General features: G+C 45.8%; 3 protein-coding genes across 5 annotated transcripts; 2 read left to right on the top strand and 1 right to left on the bottom strand.

Moving 5' to 3' along the window:
* Positions 1–821: 821 nt before the first annotated feature.
* On the top strand, positions 822–6,334 carry LOC120827896 (medium-chain acyl-CoA ligase ACSF2, mitochondrial). Its single transcript, XM_040191056.2, has 16 exons — positions 822–1,236; positions 2,614–2,809; positions 3,061–3,189; positions 3,320–3,373; positions 3,808–3,920; positions 4,029–4,191; positions 4,287–4,382; positions 4,474–4,625; positions 4,701–4,792; positions 4,886–4,962; positions 5,038–5,145; positions 5,238–5,389; positions 5,463–5,604; positions 5,710–5,820; positions 5,902–5,970; positions 6,063–6,334. The coding sequence occupies exons 1-16, from the start codon at positions 1,127–1,129 to the stop codon at positions 6,111–6,113; spliced, it is 1,815 nt and encodes a 604-aa protein (XP_040046990.2). The 5' UTR covers positions 822–1,126; the 3' UTR covers positions 6,114–6,334.
* A 324-nt stretch (positions 6,335–6,658) lies between these two features.
* ndel1b (nudE neurodevelopment protein 1-like 1b) lies at positions 6,659–14,146 on the bottom strand. 2 transcript variants are annotated; one of them, XM_040191057.2, is made up of 9 exons: positions 13,966–14,146; positions 11,511–11,607; positions 10,052–10,205; positions 9,321–9,469; positions 9,049–9,185; positions 8,797–8,964; positions 8,618–8,709; positions 8,354–8,499; positions 6,659–8,255 (listed from the first exon to the last, which is right to left on the bottom strand). In XM_040191057.2, exons 2-9 carry the CDS (start codon positions 11,594–11,596, stop codon positions 8,165–8,167), a joined length of 1,023 nt encoding a protein of 340 aa, XP_040046991.1. In that variant the 5' UTR covers positions 11,597–11,607; positions 13,966–14,146; the 3' UTR covers positions 6,659–8,164. The 2 variants fall into 2 exon arrangements, with proteins under 2 accessions (XP_040046991.1, XP_077939821.1); XM_078083695.1 differs by lacking the exon at positions 13,966–14,146 and having other exon boundaries at positions 10,052–10,317; positions 10,421–11,607.
* On the top strand, positions 13,725–15,921 carry LOC120827898 (RING finger protein 222). 2 transcript variants are annotated; one of them, XM_078083696.1, is made up of 3 exons: positions 13,725–13,806; positions 14,231–14,273; positions 15,091–15,921. In XM_078083696.1, the coding sequence occupies exon 3, from the start codon at positions 15,130–15,132 to the stop codon at positions 15,748–15,750; it is 621 nt and encodes a 206-aa protein (XP_077939822.1). In that variant the 5' UTR covers positions 13,725–13,806; positions 14,231–14,273; positions 15,091–15,129; the 3' UTR covers positions 15,751–15,921. The 2 variants fall into 2 exon arrangements, with proteins under 2 accessions (XP_077939822.1, XP_040046993.2); XM_040191059.2 differs by lacking the exon at positions 13,725–13,806 and having other exon boundaries at positions 14,140–14,273.
* The last annotated feature ends 2,154 nt before the right edge of the window (positions 15,922–18,075 follow it).

Below are 18,075 nucleotides of genomic sequence, written 5' to 3' on the forward strand. Positions count from 1 at the left end.
TACTCGATATGCTCTAATGGTCTCCACACACTTTTCTTACCTTCTTTTCTTTTCTCATGTCATTAGAGCTGCGGAAGCATGTGTAACCTTGACGTGTCTCATGTAGTGTATGTATGTGATGCATTAATACTTTAGTATGGAACTTCATTTTCTTTGAAAAACAGTTTGCATGCGGAAATCATTATTTTGTATGATTTGTCCTTTGTTCAATCAGGTCCGCGTATTGCTGCTGGAACCCGCGGCTCTTTTTTTTTGCGGTCAGGTCCTGCACGGGCTTACCGTAATGCCTGATGCGCACGCGCTTACCGTAATGCCTGATACGCACGCGCACTGCAGAGTAACGTGCTGGTTGGCGCCGCTTGGTTTTTGTCCCGATCGCAGTCGGTTCCCCCTCAAATAAATCCCGTTGCCTCAGCATTGCCATGTTGAGAGCCAAGCCCCAACATATCCACAGTCTCGCATTGTGCACCTTTAATTTGTTTGAAGTACACACAAAAACCAATGATACGGAGTGTTATTGTTCCTGTTGGAACACAATGTAACACGTGGCCAATAGGTGACACCGCGCGATCCATCACGTGAAGCTCAATCAAGCCTTTTGTTGAGCACGTTATCGTAAATCAAATAAAGACTTAGTTTGACTTTAGTGAGATTAGGGGCTACAAAGCAGAAGGGAGCGGATACAACCAAACGCAGGATCGCACTACAATATAACAAATGTTTGCGTCCATTTGTAATCTGGTTCATTGTTGATGGATCGATAGGCCTGTAAAGGGGGGGTAATGGCAGCCCCCCCTCCTCCCGACTCTTTGTCCCCTTGCTTCTTTTGTTAATAACATCTCCAACGTGGCAGAAGTGAACGATGACACGTTGTTGCATGAACTCACTGGTCCGCGTCCACAGCCGGTCGGTAATGTTTTACCTGCGCTTGTCAGCCCTCTCTTAGAATGTGCCGCATCGCCGTCCGAGGCGCGCGTCTCTCGGCGGGCAGAGGTGAGCGGAAGTTAACCATTACTACGCTCACACGGTGACGTAAGTGGAGATCTTACGGACAGGTAAAGAAGCGCGGACACGTCCTCGCACCCGCAGCCACGCACGGTATTTACGCCCAGCCGACACCGGCCCGATGTCGGCTCTGCTCGGCCGCTGTGCCCGCGCCGTGAGACGCGCGGGGGGACTCGGGCGCAGCAGCGAGGCGTGGAGGACGTGCGCCGCGACGTCGCCCCGGTGGTGTCGGTAAGTTCGTGCGCTCGGGATCGGGATCGGCGGCCCGATGGAAACACGCCGGTGCCGCTCAAAACTAAGTCGGCCCTTTTGTTGTCTTTTTAAAGATCACGGTGATTCCAAACTCTTCACTTTCAGTTTCAAGTGGAAAAAAGGGATCCACGTAAACAACGCAGTGATTCCTGATTTCCCAATCGACAATAAACAGGATTAAAAAAAAGTACACTTTTGCGCGGTGCATTCAATCTATATGTCTTTATTTGTGTACTTGTTTAGTTTTAGTCATTGCCAGTGCAGGGCAACCACAGCTCCTCACTTTTCTTGGCACCAGAGTCCAGTCCGATCGTCTTCTTACTGAGGGGGGGGTGCTCGGCCTTGCTCCCTTGCTTCAGCGGCGGTGCTTCCTGCAAAGTAACTTTAGTGTAACAACAACAACAACAACAACAACAACTCACTAAATTCGTGTTAATTAAGTGAAGAGGGTCGTAATAAAATCCTTAAATCGGATTCACACCTCTGGAAGCCAAATATCACATGCTGCTCCAATAAACCTAAAACTATAGACTTATAGTTTTTTTAGTTACTTGCACGCGATGCAACTGTTTAATCATTGACCAAGAGGTCAATAATCTGCCTAGTCCCACACATTGGATATGAACGGTTAATAATAAATAGAAATAATCAAATATGAAGCTGTCTTCAAATAAAGTTGATCACTCATACATTAAATTATAAACATCGGATGCATGATTGATGTCACTGGGCCTCAGAAACATTCAGTCTATAAGAGCACTTCAATGGCCTCCACATTCACTCAGACCTCTATAAAGATTACACGTGGTGAAGAAGAGTAACATCTTGTGTGAATTGTCTGCTTATGTTGACAGGTCAAACAACCCCCATGTTCCCACAACCCGGAAAATAGTTTCTTCTTGGCAATGCAGACACAAGTTTTTAGATTCATGGAATTCTAAAAGTAATTTGTCAGGCAGCCGTCACGGTTCAATCGCCGTGATTGTTCAATGTCAGGTCATCTACTTGTTTCTTTCCTCAAAAGAGTTTTGAGCAGCCTGATGAATGAACTATTACCGATAACTAAAACAGCCATTGGCCAACATCATAGCATTCATTGAATTAACCTAAAAGTTGATCTTTTTAACGTAAATTCTTGGTGTTTTTAAATAAAATATGATTTCCTATCTAAAATTTGAAAGTATTTCCTGTGTTATTGATCTTTTTTTATTTCATACTGACTAGAAATGTACTTGTTTGCTTCAAGTATTGTATCTCAACCTTTGCGCTTCTCGTCTGCAGTACATTTAGACGTTAAAATTGAACACCATGTACTGTATATTTGACCCCTTTCTTTCCTAAATCTCTGCACGCCAGACGCCTCCATGTGGACAGTCCTCCGTGCACTTCCTCTCTGACCAGCAGCTATGTGCACGGCACCTCCTCCATCTCTCTGCTCCCCCTGACTGTGGGCCAGAGCCTGGACGCCTCGGCCCAACGCTGGCCTGACCGGGAGGCGGTGGTCTTCCGGCAAGACGGCGTCCGGAAAACCTTTGCACAGTTTCAGCAAGATGTGCGTTTCCTACTTCGCGGAGAGTTTTCAACAGCTAGACGATTTGTTGGAGCTAATAAGCCAGATCGACGTCTTTAACATACTCTGTCAATACATTTAAATGAAATTGGTTCTCTTACTTGAGCCATTCAGCTTCTTTAAATCCCAGGAAACATTTTCTATAAAGCACAAACGCATCCACCGAGCTAGATTTCTCGTACGAAGCAGGAGAAGGGATATCGCTAAATATTTGGTGTCATCCATTGCTGCAGGTTGACAGGGCGGCTGCAGGTCTGCTGGCTCTGGGCCTGCAGCGAGGCGACCGACTGGGTGTTTGGGGACCCAACACGTACGAGTGGATCCTCTTCCAGTTTGCAACAGCCAAAGCTGGAATTATACAGGTAAGTTTGTGAGTAGTGCATAATGTTAAAATGATATTTACTGTGTAGCCTTGTGGTTAGACGGAGAGCCCGCTGTACTTTAACCCCTCTTTGGAAAATGTGTGTTGTGGGTGTGCTTTCATGCTTGCAGGTGTCGTTGAACCCGGCCTATCAGGTGAAGGAAGTGGAGTTTACTCTAAAGCAGGTGGGGGCTTGTTCTATCAGGCATTCGCTTATTCACACAACCACCAGTGCTATTCTCAGAACCTGGGGCATGAGGTGCACAATGAATAAACTGAGATATCAAAAGTAGCCCACTAATCAAAGGTGTTTCTTGATCTCTTGAAGTTATAGAGACATATAAAAGCTCCACCGTTACCAGTAAACAGCATTCAAGTAATATGCATATTAAAGAACTACTGATATATTTCACTAATATGAGATACTTTCATTTAAGAGCGCAATACAGCGTGTGAACCTTTTGTACATTAATTAAATTCAGCAGCTAATTTTTCTCTACTCTGCTGTGGAGAATAAAATACAAAAGCACAAATCCGACAATTAACGGTTTTCCCAGAAGTAGTAACCCTTCCACGCGACAAACGTTAGTAGATTGAACTGAACGGTGGTCCTCTGCAGGTCCAGTGCAAAGCCGTGGTCTGCCCGACTCGCTTCAAAACCCAGCGTTTCTGTGACATGCTGCGGGAGCTCTGCCCGGACACGACGGCGGACGGCACCACCAAAAGCTCCAGGTGTGAGCCGCGTCACACGCCAGCCACTTGTTCTTTCCTCTCTCGCCACGACGAGGCTGCAAACACCTCACAGCGGATAACGCAACGTTCCGTCTCGGGTCCCCTCAGGCTGCCCGACTTGCGTATGGTGATCGTGACGGACGGCAGGCAGCCGGGGACGCTGCATGTCGACGACGTGATGCAAGCGGGGGAGAGTCGGCACCACAGGCAGCTGATGGATCTGCAGAGCAGGCTGTCCTGCGACGATCCCATCAACATCCAGTTCACATCGGTAACCTTCCACGTTGCACCGCTGGCACATTTACTGTGTAACTTTCACTGACATATTGAGGGAACCAGGACTCTGTTTGTGTTTATTTGTTTCAGGGGACTACGGGGAGTCCAAAGGGAGCCTGTCTTTCCCACCACAATATCGTAAACAACGCCTACTTCATGGGTCTCAGAATGGGTTACGGATCTCGAGTAAGTCCGTATTTTTCCCTCTGGAATCGCACCCATCACAGACCGGGTCTTTCTTTTTGTTGAGTCATCTCGTTTTCCGTGTTCTCCTCAGCCTCGGGTGCGAGTGTGTGTGCCCGTGCCTTTGTACCACTGCTTTGGATCCGTGTTGGCGGGGATGAGTATGGCCGTGCACGGCATCACTCTGGTCTTCCCTTCCACTGCCTACAACAGCCAAGCCAACCTAGAAGCCATCGAGAGCGAAAAGTAGGGCGCCGCGCACGTCACGCTTTCAAATGCACACGTTATGCACTTTTATTGACCGCTGCGCTTCCCCTCAAGATGTAACGTCGTTTACGGCACTCCCACCATGTTCACCGACATGCTCATACAGCAGGATTTACACCGGCATGACATGTCATCGATCGAAGCCGGTAATGGAAGACTTGAGTGAACGCAGACACGAGGAATATGTTGTGTTGAACTTGGCGTGATGCTTATCGAGCTTATGTGCTGCTTCATTCCAGGCGTAATGGCAGGTTCTCCGTGCCCACCGGAGATCGTGCGTAAACTGCAAACACACATGAACATGGCGGAGATAACGGTGAGCGGTTACACTTATTACTTCGTATAGCTCCTCCAACGTGTATGCGAATGAGCGTATGTCACTTTTTAACAGATTGGTTATGGAACCACTGAGAACAGCCCCCTCACATTTCTGGGATTCCCACAAGACAAAGAGGAGCTGAAGACAAATACTGTTGGCTGTATCATGAGCCACACTGAGGTAAGCCTTGTTGCGCCCCCCCTCAAAAAAAAACCCTGCTTCTACATGTCACCATAACAACAGCGAGCTAAGCCTGTGTGTCTTTACCGAAGGCTAAAGTGGTGGACCCCGACACTGGGGAGATTGTCCCTGTGGGGGCCTCGGGGGAGCTGATGATCAGAGGCAGCTGTGTGATGCACGGATACTGGGACAACCCCGAGAAAACCAGAGAGGTCATCTCCCAAGACCGCTGGTACAGGACCGGGTAAGATACCACCTGCGTTAATTTTATCCAAAAAGAGACTCGTTACATGTCGTGCGATTGTTTTCCTGCACAGCGACACGGCCAGCCTCGACAGTTTGGGGTACTGCCGCATCGAAGGACGAATGAAGGACTTGATCATCCGAGGAGGGGAGAACATCTACCCGGCCGAGGTCGAGCAATTCCTCTTCACACATCCCAAAGTGCAGGAGGTGCAGGTGAGGCTCACCGCCACTGGAGGGCAGCAGAGGTCAGACTCATCGACTCCAAGCAAGCGAAAGCCACATCTTTTTTTTTTCCTGCCTTCCGCGGTTGTACCCCAGGTCGTGGGAGTGAAAGATGAGAGGCTGGGTGAGCAGGTGTGTGCCTGCATCAGGCTGAGGAAGGACCAGACATCCAGCGCAGAGGAGATACGAGCGTTCTGCAAAGGACAGGTGAGTGCAGGTTAAGTGAACCACGCAAGTGTTTAACTCGCTGGGAATCCACAAGGCTGACATTGGTTTTATTCCGGTTAGATTTCCCACTTCAAGATCCCCCACTATGTGATCTTCGTAGACAGCTACCCTCTGACGGTCTCTGGAAAGGTACGATGGCGCCGCTGTGACACTGACAGAAGCAGAGCTCTTACTGTTGATCGGTGCGATGACACTGATGTGCCAACGGTCTGTTTTTCCAGATTAAGAAGAACATATTGAAGGAAGAAATGGAGCAGAAGTTAGGCCTGTAAACCTTTGGACCCCGATCGACTGTCTTTGAATGTCAGAAAGGAGCAGTGTCGAGCTGGACTGGGACTCTAACTAATCATCCGCTGAATTGTCATTGTCCTTTTTATTTTATTTTAATATTGATTGAAAAATACAGTGAGCTCATCTCATCTTTAAGCTTGACATTTAATTATTCACCTTAAGAATTGTTGAATTAAAATAAAAGCAAATGGTAGTACACAAATCTTTTACTTCCATGTAATACTACGTCATGTTTAAAGACACACAAGTATTTTATTAACTTTTTGACATAGCATACAATTACTTTAACATTTTCATGGCATAGAATACAATTAGTTATTTTACACCTTCTTAGAAAATATTTTCTTCCGGCCTATTTTTACTATCCATAAAAGCATATTTCTCTGCAATTGCTTTGGTGACATACAATACTATACTTTATTATTTTTATATATATATAATGTGTTAACAGCACAGAACAAAGCAATCAACTTACGTTTGGGATAAATAAAACTAAATGAACCATCATTACAAACTACACAATATCTATTTTTCATCTCAATCTTTATTTGCTTAAACAATTTGAACAGAACAATTTGATATAATACAATGGCCTCAACCATTCATTACCTGAACATGCCATTCAGAATCTAAAATAAATAGTGCCAAACGTCAGTATGTACAAATACGCTATGCAAAATGACCATTCTCACAAGCTATGTACACGGACTGCAGGACACACTTCAGTAACAGGCTCACAGAGCGCCCAAAATGACGCCTCATTTTTTCAAACTAAAATAATACTGACGGCTTCAAATTATTCTTTGAGATGGTGTCGCAGAGATCTATGAAATTAAGAAATATGTGGGAAAAATGAATTTATGTAAAAAGTGAATACATAGCCAGTAACCAGCCAAAGAAAAAAACAACACAGAATCAAGTCAAATGAACATCAGGTTCACACAATAGCAGATAATCAGCAAATATGCTGCATGACACAAATGCCACATTGGACCATGAATTAATACCAAAATACCTGCCAAGGTTAACGTACGGTGTCAGAAATAATCCTTCTGTTTAGAGGATCCTCAGGGAGTTTTATAAAGCCAAATTGAATCTTTTTTTTATTACTCATGGATAGTTGTCATTATATCGGAATGAGCTAAATGGGCCGATCTCAATCGTTTAAAAACAAAACAAAAAAGCATCTAAAAAAAGGGGCAAAACTCAATGGACGTCCTCTGACAAACAAAACAGAAGCTGTGGTTGGTTTTAAGTGCAGGGTAAGCTCCAACCTTTAGCATGGAGGCTACTTCCAGACGGGGCGAGTAGCCGCTTACAGGAGGGCCGACTGCCATCTGGCTACATGGCTTAGAACGGTCAACATTCACTTCAGTCATGAACACGGGGTGCAGCTGGGACTCGCCTACCCCAAAATACATATGCACACATGCAAAGCAAATAGGAGATGTTGTATCTTGAAGCATACTGTGAGATAAATTAGTTAATATGAACACACATTTTTAAATACAATACAGTTTAAATTGAAAATAGTTTAACTGTGCAATTTAATAGAAATGCCGGACGAAAAAAGGAAAAGGCCGGGGTGAAGCTTTGGTCTGCTGAGGACCTTTTGTCGAGGGGACAGTCGCGGTCAGCTGAACGACGGGAACCCAAACTGTAACGGTGCCTCTTCGCGGGTTGACGTCTGAAGAGCAACACATCAGCAAATGGATTTCACACGAGCACAGTACGGCTATAGGCACATGCAAGAGTGTGGGGGGAACACATGCACGCATGGCTGTGCGCCGCCTCACAGGCGCGCTCGGCGCCGCAAAGGGGGGGACGCGGCTCCGGTGTACCGTCGAGCCGCTTTCCACACGTCACATTCAAAAAAATGCACATTCCCAAACAGGGGCGCGTGCGCACACACACCCACACACACACCCCCACACAGCTAGCACACAATGCAGCGGTGTGTCCTCTCAGTTCCCACGTCGCGTTGGGTAAATAGGAGTTTCAGTAGAGGTGTGTGTGCGCGCTTTGGGACGCCTCACATTCTCAGAGGCAGCAGGCCCGGGGGAGACACCGCTCTGGAGGTCGCCATGGAGGTCAGGGAGCTGGGGTCCAGTCCATTTACAGTCCTGCCGTCGCCACACGGACATTTTCAATATTAGCAAACGCAGACACACACGTGCAGAAAAACCTGGTAGAAATCACTGGATTGCTGGAGAAGACTCACGTTTTGTCAAAGTAAGTAGTGTGTAGAGAATGAGAGAACTTTGTGGCATTGCTGTTGATGAGTTTGTCGTTGTCTAGAGAGTAATTCTTTCTTGCTGCCTGGTCTTTGGCAAAGTTCCTACAGGCGGCGATTTTGGACTCCAAAGCCTGGTCACAAAGCAGGAAGTTAGATCTGCATTCGTCCCCCGTGCTTGAGGACACACGGCTCCTCTGAAACCTATACAAATAGTATTGATGTTTTCAATTTAAAAGGAATGTCACCTACCCCAACCTTCCTCAAGAGATCGCCAACAATGTTTAGAGCCGAGATTCTAGCGGAAGGAGTGAGGGACGAGTTGCCACATCCGTTGGTCAATGCTGCACAAGGACACAAGCGGATATCAGAACACGTATCCGCCAATTTCCAATTTCAAAATGTGTAATAAAGAGTGAATTCCTCCTGACGTTTTGGGCTGATGAAGGAGTGCTCGGTGGTCTGTCCTACGGGTGTGGCTGGGAGGGACAAGGAGGCCGGTACTTCAGGATCCATCTTGTCGATGTCTAAAGTGGGCGAGCTGGGTGCTGACATGCGGTCCGTGGTCCGCTCCCGTACCGCCAGCTCCTGTCTCAGGTCTGCAGGAGAAAGACTCAAGCCCGTGAGATGCGTCTCCAACTGACCCTTTCACAGGGAGACGGATTGGATTTTCCCGCCTTTACCTCGTGCTTCGTCTTTCAGCCGCTGCACGGACACAAGCAGAGACTCCTTCTCGTCCAGCTCACTCTCTAGGAAGGCGTTTCTCTCAATGGCCTGGTTTAAACGGGCCTCAAAGTCCTCCAGGGACACTATCGTCGCCCTGCACATGAGCACCGGCAGAAGGGCACAGTTGAACTTGAATGAACATTGAAGTAGGACCATAAAATCTAAGTCACATACATGTACTTATATCGTCTTTTCATATATTGACCAAAAAGCACCGGAGCAGTCTGACCTCTTTGCTCGTTCCAGGTCGTCGTTGGCCTGCTCGAGCTCCCGGACGTATTTGTTGAGCTGATCCTTGATGCTGCGCGTCTGTCCCAAGTCATCCTCCAGCATGGAAACCTGTTTGTAACTCTGTGCATACTGATGCTCCAGTTTGTCCTGAAGTGAGGGCGGGAGGTAAAGAAGAGAAAAGAGGAAGGAAGAGAAGCAAGGACATTAAACACAACAGCAGAAAAAAGAAGGAATGCATTTGCGGCGCACAGCTTGAAAAAAGAACCCCTAAAATAATAACCAGACAATAACCAGATAGAGGATCTTTTCTAGGGTTAGGGTTACTTTTTATGTCTGTATCATGGAACCAGAGCTGCAAAGAGAGGAGAGTAGGATTCATGATCCCGCTGGTTCACTCACTTGTGCATTAGCTGCTGCAATTATCCCCACACGTTCACGGCTCTATGAAATATCACAGTACCTTTCGGTACAGTGGACACATTCATTAGTGGGCGTGTTCACCAGACGAGAGCACACTGAATAGAGCCACGCCTGCTGTGACTACGGACCAGACGTGTCCTGGCAGATCTTCCGATCCAATTAAGGAGTGCTGGAGGATTACCTGAGCATACCTTATTACCTGCCCACGTAAAAATAAGGCCTCTGACCAACAGAAACCTCTCAAGTAACAGCAAATGTATTTATTGGTGCCCACTTAAAACTACAAGATGAGTCGTCATGCCCGCTCACCTTGAGGTTGGCCACCTCGTTCTTCAGTCTCTCGTTTTCAGTTTGGAGATCTCGCAGGCGGTGTTCAGCCTGGCAGAGCTGGGCCTCCAGCTCTGCCTCCAGCTCCCGGCTCCCTTCCTGGAACTCCTGCAGCTCCTCCTGGGCGTCATAGCAGCTGGACGGGGCGCGCACACACACACACACACAAACAATCATTGTCAAACGGCAGCTACCCTGTCCACTATCCACCATTCAGTTAGCTGACAGTCTGAATATCCCTGCAGGAGCTCTGGGAAGCTGACTGGCTTTTGTCTCGTAAGATGAGCCAGACAGGCTCGTTTCAGTTCACTTTATCTCAAACTCGGCCATAAATAAACCTGTGCGAAAAGCCCCGTCAGATACTTTTATTTGAACCTTCCGTCTGCCTTCGCTAAACAGGAAACGGTGCGTGGCTCAACATTCTAAATATACCGATGTAACGAGGCAGCTGTAGCGTGGCGAGAGTTCAGAGGTAGCGCAGAGAAACAAGCCTGTTGTCATCGAGTCATCTGCTGCGAGTTCAAAAGGTCAGAGGTGAAAAGAAAATGAGAGTTCACGGACAGGAACTGTGTTAGGAACACGGATGTGTGTGTGTGTGTGTGTGTGTGTGCATGCTGGTAAGGACTGATCCCATGTGTGTACTCTCACACTCTTTAGGCCAGTTCTGAATTGTGTAGATTCCATCAAGTAAACATCGGTAGGAACAATAACTGTGGTGGGAATCTCAGATCTGAGGTATTCTTCATGGACCCTCAGGGTGTGCAAACACACGATGACACCGCGGTTGACACGGTTCGGACATCAGCTGACCGCCGATGAGGATAATGGCCTCACAGTGGCTCTACAGAGCACTGGAAGCCATGAATCAGTTCCACACATACCACGGTTGGCTGCTTCATCAGCATGCTGGGCCCTGGAACTTCTCTCGCACTTTTCACCGTTTAAAAACAACCAGCAGCTCTCGGCATTTGTGACATGGAGAAATCTGATATTCATAAACTGGATGTCCTACAAAATGGAAACAGTTGCAGAATATCCCTTCAGGGAGAGAAGTAACGAATGAGAGTGGTTCACTAAAATGGACTCCTGGGAAAGTGTATGCACAAAAACATGTGTGAGACGAGCCACTATGTTCTCCGTGGTTAGAGGTTTTTCCACTGGGTGCCTTCTTAGAAACCCACGAGGGCTTTAACCCTCCCGTGTGCAGGTTTGGACTTCCTCTGAGGTTACGACGGGGCCCAACTCCACAAATAGGAAAGACGGCGCGGCCGAGTCGGACAAAGATTACGAAACACTAACAAGCACCACAGCTGCTTACGCAAACACAGTTTGTTTGTTTGCGGTTTCTAGTGAATGATGAGTCTGCTTATGTCATACACATTACCGCTGCAAACGGTTAGACTCAAACTTCTCATATAAAAAAGGGAATCGAGGTACCTACCTTTTCTTATACTTCAGGGCTTGGGACTTCCAGTAATCCACTTCTTCATCCTTTGACGTAAATTTGGGAATCATCTCTTTTTCCATGTCAGGGCAACCTGAGGATTAAAGAGATGGTTCAACGCCCTCACGGCACTTTCATTGACGGTGGAGGTAGACGTGACATCGACGCAAGGCGACGCTCGTGAGGTTAGAAGAAGAAAAAGCATTGAAGACATAATGCAACAGGTGGGCCAGACCTGGTAAAAGCCTTTCACTGCATGTTTTCCTCTGGCATGTACAGTCATGCCCAGAGCGCTGCCCTCTTATCTCAGTGCTGAACCACCCGACAAATCTAGATTAAAACATTCCCCTCATTGCTCAAAGAGAAGACAATCGTATCTCTCTCCACTCAAAAGTCAGATAGGCCAGGTCACGTCATCCTGCCGCTCCGAGGTCACCGCATCCGCAGTTACTCGTGAATCACTGACCGCATCCTCCGGACATTTAGAAGTTATGATTAACTGACTTAACCTGCCGTCGTCACCAGCTCAGTGGAAGTGTGCCCCCTTTAATAAATGTCCAACCTCGCAGCCCAACTGCTGTGCTGTCAACACGACTAATTAATTAAAGGAAATGCGTGTGAAGTGTTTCTGAACCGATCGGAGCCGTCTGTTGTAGCTCAGTTGTGAACTGTTTCTAGCTTCCATCCGGTTGGCCAACGTAACACTTCCCTAAACGGTTGATCCGCTTTTTTCTTCTTCTTCTGGTGAACTAATAAACGCTGCATCTCTCTGTGATCTCTGTGGACTAACGAGGCGGGTTAGAGGAAAAGGTTTAACACATCTGCAAAGACCCGCGGCATGTGTGTGTGTGTGTGTGTGTGTGTGTTTTATGTGGGTTGAACACAGCTCCCGTTGCTGTGGCTCCTGGAAGATTCATAATCCAAAACAGAGATGAGAAGGATTTCCTGCCGATAAGTCAGACAAGTGGAGGATGCAGCATAAGGAAACACCTCACCTGGACTGAAGGTCAAGCAAACTACTCTCAAACTACTCTCAACAGTTATTATTGTGACCAGACAAGCCTGTCTTGGCTTTAGGAAGAGGGTGTGTTGTTTTCCTCTCCAGGAATGTCTAGACTCGTAAGCAGTGAAGGGGCTGCCTATTTTTTTTATACTTCAAAACATTCCTCTGAGGTGGCGTCATTTGCAATTTAGCCGCTACGGGCCCCTCGAGGGTCAGAACACTACTTTGGGCATCAAAAAAGAAACCGGAGACCAAAATACCCCGAGAGGAAAAAGGGGGAAACAAACCAAACGACTTGTTCTATACAGAAAACAGAATTACTAGTAAACATAGCACGTCTCCATTTGTAACGATGCCCAATGGAATCTGCCGCTTTCTTTTAAATTACCCCGGGCCCTCAAAAAGACGCAAGTGACATTAAACTGTTTCCATGGTGACTCAGATCAAAAGGCTTTTTTAAAATCAGGATAATCAACTCCACCCCTCCCAAAAAAATGGCATCGCTAATCAATAGCCCACTGACCAACGACAGGAGCTGACCGAGCAATCCTTAGTAAAACACGTGGACAGAGTGGTGCCCTCACTGGTAACACAACACGCCGCCCACAAAGTCACATTACGTAAAAGATCGAGGACCGAGACTCTACCCGAACTAAAATGAGGGTTCCCGTTATCTCTCAGTTCAGATGTCAGTTTGACCTCTGGGCTTAGTGGTCAGGCATCAGGGATCACAGCCAGCAAAGGTGGTGGAGATACTGTGGGGCCATCTGGATCCTACAGACCAAAACACTAGTTTCCCATCGCACGTTCTTGTCTGCATCTTCTTTGGTAAAGATGACGAGATGCTTACTCAGAGTTGGACCGCTGACGCTGATGCCGTCACAAATGTAGTCATGGGTCCACTGAGAGGGGGGGTCAAATAGCTCTCTGCAGTCTTATTTTGAGTTTGCTCTAAAGGTGAATAATAATCGGACAGCCCGCTTTACAGGGTGTGGTGGAAGGGCTCCCCGGCACCGTGTTTTAATTAAAATTGTCACACTGTTGATCATCAAGTCGTCAACAAAAGGAAGCTTTACTACAAAAGTGACCTATAAAACAATGAATAGAAGGACATGCAATGTGCCCTAAATCCTCCTTCCAGCTGGAGGTTGTGATTTATCGTATCGTTACCTGAACGCACCATTATTAACGCGAGGCTGTCTGACAGCCGTCACTGCGTGGCGAGGGAAGGGAAAAGCGACCGAGGCAAGGATGGAAGGAAACATGAGATTCCACGTACTTAAAAGGCAAGTTAAAATGACATATGAAGCATTATCATAGCGAGAGAAAAAAAAAACAGCGGACACTAGAACCCGAGCCCGAGCGGTTCTCTCGTTGACAGCTAGCTTCACGGGTCAGACGTCAAACACGTCCGGACAGTTGTCCGTCGAGGTTTGGTTCTGTATTTACCTGCTCATGTCAAATCGTCGTCCAGCTATCTTCTGACTCGGTGGGGCCGGTGTCGTATCCAACACACAAACACACACAGACACACGCCTCTCTCCTGCCTCGAATGATGTTTAGGAAATTGCCAACGCGTCTCCCGGAACCAACGTAGGATCCCAACGTACGTACGTTCTGACGTAATCACGTCTACGTCAGAACTGGGCAGGGCTGCTATAGAAATGCATCTACTAGAATCGGCCGCACCTTCTTTCTTTTTGAACATAGGCAGTGACCACAAGGGGGCAGATGATATCCAGAAACCATCACACAAGGTAAGGGAAGATATAGAAAAATCCCACGTCTATGGTGTTGTGTCCCTTTCTGTTGTTTATGGTCAATTTCAGCGGTGATATGTCCCCTTAATTTCGCGATTTTCTTGCACAACTGCATGCAGTCTGGTCGATATACTGCTTCATGCTGTATATGAGCTATCAATAAAATGCAATATAATTTAATTTACCATTGCCAACATTTAGGAAATACATTGCAAATATTGGACAAAAGGGTAATTGAAGAATTGGACATTTAAATCTGTTAACTAAAAAAAATAAAGAAAACGTTTTTTAGTGAGTTTAGTGAACTTATTTATATTTTGATGTAAACTAATTATATTACCACTCTTAGAATCTGAGTCGGTCGTTAGCCCCCGATCGAATGCACAAACAAAAAGTTCAACTAACTTATATCAATTTTGTAAATCTTGATTAAATTGAGACAACTTTGATCTCATTTATCAGGAAACATGTATTGCCATCATTTATTTAGCAACTGCCATTAACTCGTTTCATGTTATAAAGATACAAATATAACGAATTTATTTATGTATTGTTCAAGCAAATCCAATATTATCACAACACCCTTTAAACTGCAACTTAAAAAAAATGGTAAAATGTGCTATAGTATCGCAGGCCTGTCAGGACTGTCAGTAGGAGCGCTGAGACACGAACCAGCTCAGCAACATGAGCTGACAATAGGGGACCCAATCAGAGAAGTCCCTGGCAGTCAGAGGTGGCTGGCCCTGTTTAACAAGGCGCAGCCTCCACCTTTGGAATTCACCTTTACCCAGGAATCGACTTTTAATCTCCACAGTTTCCCAACCCTCCTTGCGCAGTGGATGCGTTTCCATCCATGGAATTATATGAAGAAGACGGCCAGCAGGACGCAGAGGAGTGCCCCGTGTGCTACGAGTGTCTGTCGGGCACGGAGAGGACCCTGAGCTGCGGACACGTGTTCTGCCATGACTGTCTGGTTAAAACGCTGGTCAGCATCAACGGCGATGGAAACATCAGAGACACCATTGTTTGCCCCGTCTGCCGACACCTTACTTTCATCAAGAAACAGAAGGACGCAATCGTGGCCGTCGCCGCGTACAAGGATCCAGGTGAAGGGCAGACCCTCGAGGTACCTCTGCCTCCGCCACCGGGACGGCTCCAGGGCGCGCGGCGCGCCTCCGGGGGCACTTCGCCGGCAGAGGTTAACTGGATAGCTCGCTGTTACGGGCTGATGGCTGATCGATTCCGTCGACAGATGTTGATCAGTCCCCGACACACTCAGATCTTCATCATTAGTGCCCAAGGGCGACCAATGGCTGAATACGACGCGCTGAGCGTTGTGATGACTGTGGTTCAGCCCCGGCGCAGGCGAAGGGTCAGGATTTGCACAAGTGCGCGATGCCTCCTCGTTTTACTGTCATTATTTACTATACTGGCACTAGCGGCTGCGACTTTACCTTGGATTTTTCTTGCATAGCCCAGTGATGTCTGCATTAGGAAGGTCAGTCATGGAACGATACAACTGAAAAAGGGCAATGACGTACATCTTACTTACTTACTTACTTGTCTTACTGATGCATTTCGGGAAATAATAAATACGCTGAAAATGTACCATCTTATGATGTTAATATACTTTGGATTGCAACAATGTTTTGAGATGTTGTCATTTCCTTCTCTGAAGTCAAGGAGTTTATGTGCATTGCCAAGCAACAGCCTGAGCTTAAAGTCTCCACAGCATGTGGGTTGTCTCGCATTCCTGTCTGTGACACGTTCTACCTGTTTTACCAGAAGCTGTTTACAAAAAAAAAAAAGGGTTGAACGAAATGTCACATAATATATACCTGTAACCTTCCTTGATAAAGTAGCTCAAGTCATTGTTTTGTTACCCTGCTGTTGTGAGGTACACTGCGTCCGAACAAACGGTACACCTCAGAGCTGACATCTATCCCACTTTGGGATTAAAAAAAAAAATGTGTCTTTAAAATAACAAAAAGGAGGAGTTACATTTTGGCAGCAAGTGTATAGAGCTTGGTTTATTAAGTGTAACAGACCGTGTCAGAATATCATGTTGACACACTTCCTATGTTCCTTACATTAAATAGAGGGAACATGTCAGACATTTGACATTTAAAAAAAAATATTTTAAGCCTTCACATCCTTATCAAGTAAGAAAAGGCATCCTGGACTGAGTCTGAGGTTTTGTTTGAGCCGGGTAACATCCAGGCGACTGGCTCTCCTTGTGTGGATGAAGACAGTGTAAACAGAGCCACCGTTCAAACTTTCAGTGAGAAATAATTGATGCCCCCTTGGTAGTCTGAAGGAGACATTTAGCAGGGATGAGCTGTGCCTGACTGGAAGGAGATAGACTGCTGGACTGTGGCATTACATTACAGCAGGCTCTTCTTGGAATAAGTGTAACGTTAATCATTCTTGGAGATAAAAAGTTCACAATCCATGAAGAGGAGTTGTCAGTATCGCCACCATCCTCGACAACCACTCCTAGTTTCCTCCCGATTAGCGATCCCTCGGCTATCCTGCTGGCCCAGTCCTACAGGTTGCTCACCTGAAGAGGCCCCTGCTTTTTAGTCATACCCCATCAAAATGAACTACTAGGAAAAACAGCGGTTAGGTGTCGGCACGCCGTTGGATACATTCCGCTAGGATTGACCTCCAGGTGGCTTCGGAAGAAGCAGTCAGATCCCATAAATAACTAATTATGTGTCTGAGTATAAGAAGCATAATAATCTCAATGTTCGGGTGGCCAATGTTTTTGCTACAAGACTTATCTTGTGGATCCTAAGATGATTTATGTTTGAGGAAGAAAACTAAATATAGTTTAGATGCAAAAATCCAAATTTTAATCCTCTCTTTTAACACGTTTTCACTCATTAACAGTTGTGAGCAAACAAGACCATCCCCATGGTTACAAGCAAGATAGATAGTTACATTTTTCACATAATTTTGTATTTTTATTTGATGTAAAATCTGAGTAAATAAACAAGGTTCTACGCTCACATAATTTAATATTTTTTCAAGCATTATACAATTTTTAAAGGCCAAGGTCTCAAGATCACACTGCCCAAATTTGCTCAGGGAAGATACTTGTCTTGACATGTTAAGCCACATCCCTTAGAAGTTATTTAAGAATATCTAGTTAGGCACATTCGCATACCATAATTGACGTTTTTGTAGCGCACATCCAAGAGCACCTGTGTGCAAAAAGTCCATCGGCAAAACCAGGCGAAAATACAATAGGTTAATTAAGAATGAATTATAAGTTAAAGTTCTGATAAAGTATGCTTGTTTTGATCCTAACTCCTTCATGAACTGTTGGATGGTTTTATGCCTTTTATTCATGAGAATATTATTCTACGAGATTATCATTCATTTTCATGTATTGACAACGTCTCTGAAATGTCAATTTTTCATGAGAACGACAGTCCTGCTATCACCTTGGTGATCACGCAGTTCTCAGGTGATACAAGAGGGTTATTAAATAGTTTACAAAGAAGTAGGAGAATTCTCTCAACCCATCAAAGAACACTTCATTCTTCTGTCCAGCAGAAGCATTCAACGTCACCTCGGTTGGAGAAATTGAATTTGCCAAAAAGAGATAGAGCAAAAATGATATTCGTCTTTGAGATATCTAGTGGAGAAGAATGAAGTTGTATTGTATTGTAACAGAAAATAGTTATTTAAATTAAGTAATTAACTACTTAATTAAATGTACTTAACTTTGATATATACATTGATAAATTGGGTTTGAGTGGATTAAAAGGGCAACATTTATTCTCTAAATTGT

The sequence above is a fragment of the Gasterosteus aculeatus genome, chromosome 11, assembly GCF_964276395.1.
Source record: "Gasterosteus aculeatus chromosome 11, fGasAcu3.hap1.1, whole genome shotgun sequence".
NCBI lineage: Eukaryota > Metazoa > Chordata > Actinopteri > Perciformes > Gasterosteidae > Gasterosteus > Gasterosteus aculeatus.

What these genes read in the sequence shown, in the direction of transcription:
- LOC120827896 (XM_040191056.2), top strand. Translation starts at nt 1,127, where the DNA reads ATGTCGGCTCTGCTCGGCCGCTGTGCCCGCGCCGTGAGACGCGCGGGG. An exon ending in TTGCACAGTTTCAGCAAGAT is followed by an intron (nt 2,810 to 3,060) that starts GTGCGTTTCCTA and finishes CCATTGCTGCAG; the next exon opens with GTTGACAGGGCGGCTGCAGG. An exon ending in GGCACCACCAAAAGCTCCAG is followed by an intron (nt 3,921 to 4,028) that starts GTGTGAGCCGCG and finishes GGGTCCCCTCAG; the next exon opens with GCTGCCCGACTTGCGTATGG.
- ndel1b (XM_040191057.2), bottom strand. Translation starts at nt 11,596, where the DNA reads ATGGAAAAAGAGATGATTCCCAAATTTACGTCAAAGGATGAAGAAGTG. An exon ending in GCCCTGAAGTATAAGAAAAG is followed by an intron (nt 10,206 to 11,510) that starts GTAGGTACCTCG and finishes CGCCCCGTCCAG; the next exon opens with CTGCTATGACGCCCAGGAGG. An exon ending in ACTACTTACTTTGACAAAAC is followed by an intron (nt 8,256 to 8,353) that starts GTGAGTCTTCTC and finishes TGGCGACGGCAG; the next exon opens with GACTGTAAATGGACTGGACC.
- LOC120827898 (XM_040191059.2), top strand. Translation starts at nt 14,181, where the DNA reads ATGCATCTACTAGAATCGGCCGCACCTTCTTTCTTTTTGAACATAGGC. An exon ending in TCCAGAAACCATCACACAAG is followed by an intron (nt 14,274 to 15,090) that starts GTAAGGGAAGAT and finishes TAATCTCCACAG; the next exon opens with TTTCCCAACCCTCCTTGCGC.